General features: G+C 40.7%; 1 protein-coding gene across 1 annotated transcript in view; it reads right to left on the reverse strand.

Moving 5' to 3' along the window:
* PANK3 (pantothenate kinase 3) overlaps positions 1 to 10,176 on the reverse strand; it is a 30,121-nt gene extending 19,945 nt beyond the window's left edge. Inside the window, exons 1-5 of the mRNA XM_089659609.1 lie at positions 10,035 to 10,176; positions 9,645 to 9,701; positions 3,614 to 3,966; positions 1,439 to 1,692; positions 1,145 to 1,321 (exon numbers count right to left, since the gene is read on the reverse strand). Of these exons, the coding sequence (XP_089515735.1) occupies positions 1,145 to 1,321; positions 1,439 to 1,692; positions 3,614 to 3,966; positions 9,645 to 9,672 (812 nt within the window). The 5' untranslated portion in view covers positions 9,673 to 9,701; positions 10,035 to 10,176. The remainder of the gene's footprint in view (positions 1 to 1,144; positions 1,322 to 1,438; positions 1,693 to 3,613; positions 3,967 to 9,644; positions 9,702 to 10,034) is intronic.
* Between the last annotated feature and the right edge of the window lie 210 nt (positions 10,177 to 10,386).

Genomic DNA, 10,386 nt, shown 5'->3' on the forward strand with positions numbered 1-10,386 from the left:
GGGGAAACTTATACATGTATAAAAGCAGACATTGTTCAATTTCCTACAGCCATGCAGCCCCAAGGCGAGAAGACCATCCTTTTTCATCTGCATCTCTTCGTTTGCTGGAAGTTTCCACCTTAGTGCCTGCTGGAAAAGTCCTTGGCAAGAGTATTGGACAGTGGAAACAGACAGTCAGAGGAGGGCCATTGTCCAATATACTGAAGATACCTTCCTATCACCCAGTGTCTATGTATACTCAGCCTGTGTCCTGTGTTGTACAAATTAAGGTATACCTGTTGATCCTGCCACAAAGCTTTTAAGCTGATAAATTCCTGTGCTCTCTGTCTATACAGATTGTATTTAGTTAGCACTGTTCTCAGTGCTCTACCTGAACTACAGAACACTTTCCCCCTATGGTATGGAGAGGGGGAGACACTGCTCCTTCATAGGTACAGTGTGTGTTGTCACTGTAGGAGAAGAATTTGTTACTGGTGGGATCACCAGATGAGAATTAAAATAAATAAATGAAAACCAAGGCAGCTGGTAAACTCAAGCATCAGAACAATTATAAGGAAAATTTTAGATACTGGTGGGCATCTAACCCACAGTGGGGAGGAAGTGGATTTGGGTTTTGTTTTTCTGAAAGACTTGCTTTAAATGCAATAAAGTATTAATTTATAGAATATTATATATAATGCAGTTGTAACATATTACAACCTAGAAGTGCACACATCTAAATGGATGCCAGGATGCTCTGTTGGATATAAAACTGAAGAGGTCAACAGACAACAAAATCTCAGGCAATATGAACTTATGACTATAGATTCCAAAGGAAAATGTATTAGTAAACTTTGTGGAACTGCCCAGGTACATTAAAACAAAGCATTTTAAAAGTGGCCTCAACTAAACTAATTTTGTCTTCTGTATGTTCAGCAGGATGGGACACCTATTATTTTACTCAAAAGTAGAAATATACAGCTTTCCCAGAAAGTTAACGCTGTCTATTAACATTTATTTAGTAGTAAGTATTTATTTGATTAGTAATTTTCATTGTAACAGCCAAACCCTTATCAATCAAAGGAGCATAGGATTATTTTGAGTAAATGTGTTGCAAACGTACAGTGTGTGATGCAAACTGTGATTAAAAATTATATTTTGTTACCTTGATGCTACTGCCCATCCAGGAAGTCCGAACCGTTCATAATCCCCTCCATATATATCCCGTACCAATTTATCTGCTTTTGTGCTATCACCAGATGATGCCATTTCCAGAGCTTCTTCAAAACTATCACAGCCAGTAAGTAAACTGCAAAGGCCAAGGAAGGTCCCACCACCAAGACTGAAAAATAAAAAAAGATAAACAGCAAGTTGTTACTTTCCACTAGTATAAATCTTACAGAGCAGTTATTAAAAAACAAACACGTATTATGCCTATAGCAATATTATAGTTTATTACCTTGTTCCACAGACTCTCTTGTAGTTGTCCCTTGAATGAACTGCTAGAATACTGACTCCAGAGCCAATGTTCACAACTAGTAAAGGGTAGGGGTCGTCCAGATTAAATGGGATCTTCTGGCACTGTTCTGGGTGTGAAGCATTTTCAAAATAATAGCACTCAGCCTGTCCATTAAAACTGACAGAATCTATATACAGCAATCCTTTCACAAGGGAATCCAGTTCATCCACCTTGTGCAGCTGAAGATTTCCAATCTGAAAAGAAAAATTACAAGAGCTAATCGTTGTTCTAATACTTTTTTAATAAATAGATACATTTATGAAAAGACAGTAATAACAATACACTTACTATATTAGAAAAATACCACTTAGAAATAATGGATTGTCTCAGTTTAAACTAATAGTAAAGTCTCAGATTTTGTTATTTTTGTTAAATACATTCCTCTTGACCAATGAATCCCTGGACTGATATAAAAAAAAATTATATTTTTACAGTAGCAGCCTCCAGATTCCTCTGTGCTGCCTTCCTGAACTTCCTGGTTGGCAAGCAATCACTCGGTCATCAACAGTCTCCTGCTTACCCTCCTCGGGTCTGAATGTCCCATTACTACTAGCATCATTGTGCATGCATGCCTTGACAAGACCTCATTATTTTCTAGTCCTCTGAGCTACCTCAGGAACTTTCCCATGCTGTCAGATAGGCTCTGGTGTTATTGTAGCCATCTATGCTGCTGGCAGCTTTGCACTGCATGGCCCCAGATCGCTGCTGCTTGACTTGGGTCCCTGAGATGAATACTTCTGCTTTTATGATATGCCTTCTTTTACTCTACTAAATGCGAGTACATTTTTTACAGTTTTATGAAAAAATTCCTCAACTTGTTGCACTTACGTGCACCCTATGGTGTTCATTGATTCTACAGATAGATTGTCATTTACTTTCCTTCAAGGTCTGCTTTAACATCGGTCTAAAACTCAAGGCTTTGTTTAGATGAACAGCAGATGGGGATGTTTACATGTGCGATGCTTCACTTTGTGTCCGCTGCAAAGTTCACCTGACAAGTAGCAAATAGCGGGCAGCAAGCAAATGGAGAAGTGCTGCAAACGTCCCACAAGCATTCATTTTTTAGGCTTTTCCCCTCTGTTTTCACCTACTGATCTGGCCAGTAACATGCCTCTGTATTAGAGTGCCTTCACTCTGGATAAAGACGCACAGGGGAACCTTTGGACAGCAGCACTGTTTGTCCTCATGCACACTGGACATTTTTACAGCTGCAATTTTTACCTTTTGACATTTTTTTCTACAGCCAGTAAACTCCCCAGCATGTTAGCCTATGTATCCATGCACACAGACTGTAATCTGTTTTTTGGCTGGAAAAAACCCCAGAACTAGTGGGTTTCTAGAGGAGTTTTATAGCTGTGAAAATGCTCTAATGCTGAAAAATGTGGCAAAACGATGTTTCTACACTTTTTTTGAGCAAAAAAAAAACCGCTACAAAAAGCAAACGAAAAAAATGAGGCTAAACACTAATGCAAAAACGCTAAGAAATGCTGAAAAACTCATATTTTTAACATGACTTTACACAGCTAACGTTACCAGCGTTATTAAAACGTCCAGTGTGCATGGAGCCTTAATCTGGGGGGAGGGGATTGTTAGATGCACTAGCAGATTTAAATAACCTAAACAAGCTGAAGCCAAACTCCAGCTAACATTTTATAAGCAGTTACAGCAAACAGTTTTTTCCTTTTGTGATAAAGGTTTTACAAAATAAAAACTAATCATTATAAGGATCCCTGTCAGTGGCAAATGGCTTGTCTCATACCTGTAATTGCTACATCTGCAGGACAGCTTGTTCTTTTGAAAAAGAACAGACTAACTGGCTGGATCACCAGCTGAAAATAAAAGAAAGAAAGCCTAAAAAAAAAAGTAATGCAGCCATCACATCTAAGAATTGGCAAGCTGAAACATAATAAATGTTTGCATGTGGGTTTAATACCACTTTAACAAGCATTTAACCCTTGTAGTATGGATGGCCCCACTGCAAGAGTAATATCTTGTGTCAGAGTTGGGATTTAGAGGCAGAAGAAATTTAACTAAAACCACTGAAAAAAAATGCATTTGGCAAAAATATATGAAAAAATGCAAACTGGGATTAAAAATTGAATTAAGGATACCTACTGTACGAAATTCTTCCTCAAATTTATAAGCCCCACCTCCTGTGGCACAGAGAACAGTGTGAAGAGTTGAAAAATTTTTATCCCTTGCCATTTGAATAAATGTTGGTAGATTGTGGGTTGGAAAACGAATAAAGTGCAGATTTCCCGTTCTACCAAACAGCGTCAAGTCTTTCAACTCCAGGTGAACATCCCGTATGCCTGTGGAGCCATAGGCTATATTGGAAGTCAGATATTTACGTATACTCTTTAGGCTTTCTACTTCCTCCTGCTCTTCTTCTGCTGTAATGTCAATAGGCTCAAAATAGGCTAGCTTCACTAGTGTGCCACCAATGTCCATGCCAAACCACGGGAAAGCTGAAGAATGAAGAAAAAAGGTCACAATAATTACATTTGGTTAATGCTCTACTCTTCACGAAACACTCAAACACCAAATACGTTTGGTAAGAGGATCTTTAATGCTACATGTACTAAATGGTAAAACAAGACAATAAAAAGTTTGTTTTAAGTATATGTATAGTTAAACGTTTTGATAGAGTATGGTATGGTAAACCATCACCTCTCAGGATTACTAATGCATGTATGAAATTGAAACAAGACAGGAAGTCCAAATACAAGTACTGCAGATCATACACAGTATATAGCCAAAGAGTACGGAAAGGTTACACATTCACTTTTACAGAGATTTTACTTCATTTCCTGTTTCAGTGACAACAGAAGGTGCAAGAAAATCCCCACAAATTAAGAAATCCCCTCTCAGACATTTGACCCCATTTAAAGATTTACTCTCACCTCTTGTTCTGGAACCAACTCTAAAACTTTGGATTTCCCATCAATTCTATCAGTGACAATGATTACCAGACAAATAGAGGGAAGATTCTACTTAACCACTTCCTGCCCGACCAATAGGAAAATGACGGCCGGTCTGGACTGTTGTCGATCCGGGTGGGCATCATATAACTTCCTTCCCGGATCGCGTCTTGCTCGTGCCCATGGGGCCACGAGATCTGTCACTGGCTGTGTACCTCGGACATAGCCGATGACAGATCTGTGTACCAGCCCATTACCAGTACCATGTGACCTGCTGTGACCAATCACAGCAGGTCACATGACAGTTGTAAACCATGGATGGCTTCCTTTAATGCCATCCATTGTATACCAGTGTGTCTAGCTGTGAATGGTGAGTGATCACATGCACAGGCTGGACCAAGCACAGCCCATCTGTGCCATGTGATTAGTCGTGGCCAATCACAGCTAATCACAACAAAAAGTCCTGAATGAACCGATTTCATTCAGTTAACGCCGATTAAAGCAAACCGGCGTTTTTGGACTTTTTTTTACCAAAACTATTTTTTTTCTTTTCAGTAGAAAAAAACCTGTAAAAACCGCAAACGCTGAAAAACGCAGCTAAACGCTAATGCAAAAACGCTAAAAATAGCTGAAAAACTCACGTTTTTAACGTGACTTTACACAGCTAATGTTACCAGCGTTATCAAAATGTGCGTGAAGACTAAAGCACCAAAAAAACCGAATGCAGCTATTTGGCAATGTACCTCTACAACGCACATCTGTTGGCAAGGTGCCCTGGGGTGCCATTCAAACTGAGCAGACCCTAACCTATCTTCTCAAAATGGATCATCATTCACGCACTATAGGCTAAATTTCATAAGATTTAACAAAAGGATAACATTTGTTTTCAACCATGTGACCAGGGTGGATAAAAAATCAATGATTTTTAAAAAAAAAAAAAAAAAAAAAAAAAAAAAAATCGGATTTTTAATTTAAATTGGATTTTTTTTAAAATAAAATGCTTTTTGAGGAAAATATATTACCATCCAAAGGTTGAAATAAAGATTAGTTTTTTAATTATGTAGAATAAGGCTGTATATGTTTAATTTTTTTGGTAAATAAATTCCATTAATCCATTCACAATGTCAGGCTCTTCCAGAGGTTTTTTGTAAGATTATTGGGCAGTTTCTCTGCCTTCAAGATATTATCACAGATGCTTGGTTTACTTTTGCAGTTCTCAAAACTGAATTTGACTCAGCGGAGATCACATGCCTCTTCTTCACAGCAAAAATGTTATAACATGAACAGAGTTAAGAAAAAGACCTTAATCCTAACTTCTACAAACCTATGAATACAGAATCAACCCCTTCAGTGCTAAGTTTCAAGAAGTTCAGTGAATAGAATAGAAACAATATTTTTCTGATTGTTTGGAGTGGAATAGATCTGCACAAAAAGAAAGTGAAACTAAGTGTGAGGAGGAAGGGGCTGACAGTCTAAGTTTCTTAAAATATATATATTTTGTTTAGCCAAATTAGTTAACAAACATGGATGTTTGTTTAAGCAAATAACATATGCTGTAATGTTATTGTTTCAGTTTAATAAATCTATTTAAATTGTTATTATTAAGGTAATGATTATTTTTCTCCTTCCTAAGTACAACAGAAAAGTTGTCCAAATATGAATGATTAACCTATAAAACTGGGGATAAAAAATCTAATATGAAAAGTTGTTATTCTAAAAATCTTCATCTTCTTGCATATTAAAGTTATACCAGCAAGAATTAGTCTTTATGTAGAAAACTATGATTTAAATCAAGCCTTACTGACTAGTGATTTAAATCGTGATTTAAATCGTGATTTAAATCAAATCCACCCTGCAGGTGACTGTCACTTTCAAACTCATTAGCTGACCGAGAGGGGCGGAGAAGAAGGGCTTGTAACCAGACATCACCATATGCTTACAGGACAGTATTAGGGTGACCCTATCAGTGAGAGGAAAATGCTCAACCAGCTATACCCTGTAAAAGAAGGTGGCTTATACTTACCTCCTCAGCAGGTGGTGACCAGAATATTTGCGCTTTTGAAATCGTCTGGGTGCAGCTAATGAGGGGCCTCTTATTAAAAGACAGAGTTACATCGGACACGATAGGATAGAGTTACAGAAGGAGCACAGGCTGTTGACACACAGTTGGTCTGATCAGGAAAGCCTGCCAGTTTTTTCAGGTAGATCTGATCAGAAGGTCCATAGAGCCCTATGGACAGGTAAGTGTAAACAGACTTGTGTCCGTTTACACCCATCTACCTCTGGGTCCAATTAGGTCCACTAAAAAAAAGGCAAAAAGGACTAAATGATTGTTGCCCATGGAGCTAAAAGGTTTCTGCTTTGTTGAAACGGAGTGGGCACAGATGTGACTTTTGGCCATGCTTGTCCTGTGGGTCACAGGAGTGCACTTACTTTTGTTGTCCTGTAACACAGAATCAGCTGACAGTGGGATTTAGTGTCACAGAGTTGCTCCAGGTTCTGGAAGGATCCTGACTATATTGCCGAGATTTACCCAGCTGCCTGAATGACAGATTGCTCCGCTTCTCAGCACATGGTTGAGAGCTGAAGCCAGCTGTGCCTGTCCCTCCCCAGCCTGGTGCTCCAGTAAGCAACGGAGGGGCAGAAAGCAGTGAGTGAAAGTCAATTGTCTCTGCTGAGAACTTAGAAATCAATAGTCGTGTGTCATGATCAGTGCTTAGAGCCGGCAGGGAACAGCTGAAGCATAGAGGGGAGTATGTATGTTTGTTTTTTTACATACCCGGAACTAAACCCTCCTATTGTTTTCATCCAAGGAAGTTGCCATCTAAGGGTTAGTTCACACTAGCTTTGAAAGCAGGCGTTTGAGGGGCGTTTTTAAAGTGATAATGGAAATGATACTATGGGCAGCACACAGTGCTGTTCACATCATCAAAACATGAAACGTCAGCATCGCTTCAAAATTGAAACCTCATGTCGAGTTAGAAGCCTTTCAATGCCTCCCATTCAAGTTTATGGTGACACTCCTCAAAAGCCCTGGCATGCGTTTGCAGGGCGTTAATACCATTAGAGTTTATTATAGGAATTTGTGGTGCAGTTTCAAAGCTTGTAAAAAGCCTCAAAACAGTACATAGGGTGTTTGGGGAGCGTTTTTAACACTTGAAAAACGCCCATACTAAAGCTCATTAATGCCTGTCTAATGCCCATACTAACACTATAGGAGCGTTTTTGAAGAATTAGAATTTAAGTCAAGTGTGAAAAAAGCCCTTAGTCTCTGTTTGTTCTTCAACTGCCGTGGTGCTGCGCATGTGATCAGTTATGAGACTGGCTAATTGATGGTTTGACAGTTTGGTTGAGATCTTAAACAAATGTGAAATTTACATTCCCTGCATGTGCTTCGAATGTAACTGTTTTATGAAACTGTCCTTTCCATGCAAGGAAGATGCTATTTTAGCCTCTGGTTGATCTTCAGTTGACATGGTACTGCACTTGTGATCAGTTATGACATCAGCCAATTGATGGTTAGAAAGTTTGGTTAGGAACACAAGCAAATGTGACAGTTGTCATTCACGGCATGCCTTAAAGTGGAACTAAACCCATCGATTGAATGGTTTCAGAAACCGTTACATTCTCAGCATTCCGGGACTGCTAATTGTCACATTTCCTTGTGTTCTCAACCAAACTGTCAAACCATCAGATGGCTGGTTTCATAAGGGCTCGTTCACACCATGGTCCAGAGACATCAGTGTTTCTGCACGTGTTCTGCAAGGGCAAAACAAAATCAATTGTTCTCTGTGTGCCCTGTTTGCACCACAACACTAGTATCATGTGCAGATTTTTTTCTGCAATGTGTTTAAAAACTTACTGAAGCATACATAAAAAGTGATGTAAACTGTTGTCTCTGCAAGTGAAATGTGCACGTCTGTTTTTCTGCATGTATGGCGTGAATGTGGCCTGATCACATGCGCACTATGGCAATTGAAGATCAAACAGAGGCTAGCGGAAAAAGAGAGGAGGGTTTTGTTCTGCTTTAACCACTTGTCTACTGGGCACTTATACCCCCTTCCTGCCCAGGCCAATTTCCAGCTTTCAGCGCTGTCGCACATTGAATGACAATTGCGCGGTCATGCAACACAGTACTTCTATGAAATATTGATCATTTTTTGTGACAGATAGAGCTTTATTTTGGTGGTATTTAATCACCTCTGGGTTTTGTATTTTTTCTTAAACCAAAAACCACTGAAATTTAAAAAAAAAAAAAAAAAAGTTTATTCTTAGATTTTGTTATAACATTTTGTACATAAGTGATTTTTCTCCTTCACTGATGTGCGCTAATGAGGCTGCAGTGATGGACACTGATAGGTAGCACTGGTAGGCACTGAAAGGCAGCACTCATATATGGCACCGATAGGCGGCACTTACTGGCAGTGATTGTCAGTGCCACCTATCAGTGCTGTCTGGCATTGATAGGTGGTACTGGGTGACACTGAAAGGCAGCTCAGATGGGCACTGATATGTGGCATTGACAGCCACATATCAGTGGCATGGATGAGCACTGACAGCTGGCACTGATGGACACTGACAGGTGGCACTGCTGGGGCTACACAGATCATCAGGGCACACTGATCATCAGTGCTCTGATGATCAGTGTACATGTCCCCTCCGAGGAATGCCAATTACCGACTCTCCTCTCCTCACGAGCTGTCAGCGTGACAGCTCGTGAGGAGACAAATGCCGATAACCGGCATTTCCCTGTTTACATGTGATCAGCTGTGATTGGACACAGCTGATCACATGACAGAGCCGACATCTTCGGCTCTTTCCGTTGATCGGTGATCTGCTGTGTCCGAGGGACACAGTGCACCGCCGACCGCTCCAGAGCCGCGCATGCGTGGTTAGAATGGGAGGACGTCATATGATGTCCTCCCAGAACGAGAGAACCACCTTGCGTCCCTCATTTTACTAAATGGCGGGCAGGAGTCTTCCAGTCCCACTCCCCAGACAAAACTGTGTTGGGCTAAGCTCAACTCAACCATTCACAGTAAGCCTTACAAATTTTATCAATAAATACAAGGCTTCCTCTGAATGGATGAGGTGGGGATCATTATGTCATCCACCCATCTCACCTAGTTTAAAAAAAAATCTTAGAATACAATAACAAATTACTAAGTGGGCTAAAACTCCTGACATAGGTGGAAAAGATGAGATATATGCCTTTAGTCACTTACATGGTTTCTTTGCATCCTTGATTTTCATGGTGGAGCCGAACCTTGAAGCTTTCCTTCCTGTAGGCAGAACATACAAGTCAGATCATTCAGGGTTCCAGGAAGACAGATACACCTCATACTGAAGCCTCCAGTCCATCAAGCCGGCTGTGATCACCGCCTGCATTTCCTTCATACAATGAGCACATCACACCCCGACTCCTCCCTCTACCATCACACATACAAACAGTCACAACTTCCTCTCCGGAGCGGAAATGACGCCCGCCTAATTCCGCAAAGCCAGCTGGGATCCGTAGTCTCTAGAACCTTCTGGACTGTACAATGCGCTCTTTCTAGGGCCTCCGAAATGGCTGAGCGCCGCCAATCCCTAGAAGTAGAAATGTAAAGGCGTACCTGCTGATGGGGAGTAGGTTTATGATGAGAAGAGTGGAGATGGGAGGTTATCGGCGGCCGCTCCACATACAGTACACATAGCACTGATCCGGGCACCGCTCGCCTCTCTGTTCTGTCATATCCGCGGACGGTGCTTGGCTGCAGATGACGCCTGATCTGCCTTGGCCAATAAGAAGCGGCGGGAGATGCAGCCAATGAGGAGGCGAAGGTGTTGGGTTATATGAGAGGGAGATGAAAGGCGGGTGTGAAGCAACAAGCTGCCTGTGTCTATGGAGCTTCCTCTATGGATCTCTTTCAGAGCCAAGCTCGCTTTCTTACTTCTCTTTCCTTTATTTGTCTGGGATGGGGACCT

This window comes from Staurois parvus, unplaced genomic scaffold, assembly GCF_062004578.1.
Source record: "Staurois parvus isolate SC_StPar_1 unplaced genomic scaffold, SC_StPar_1.0 ptg001171l, whole genome shotgun sequence".
NCBI classification, from domain to species: domain Eukaryota; kingdom Metazoa; phylum Chordata; class Amphibia; order Anura; family Ranidae; genus Staurois; species Staurois parvus.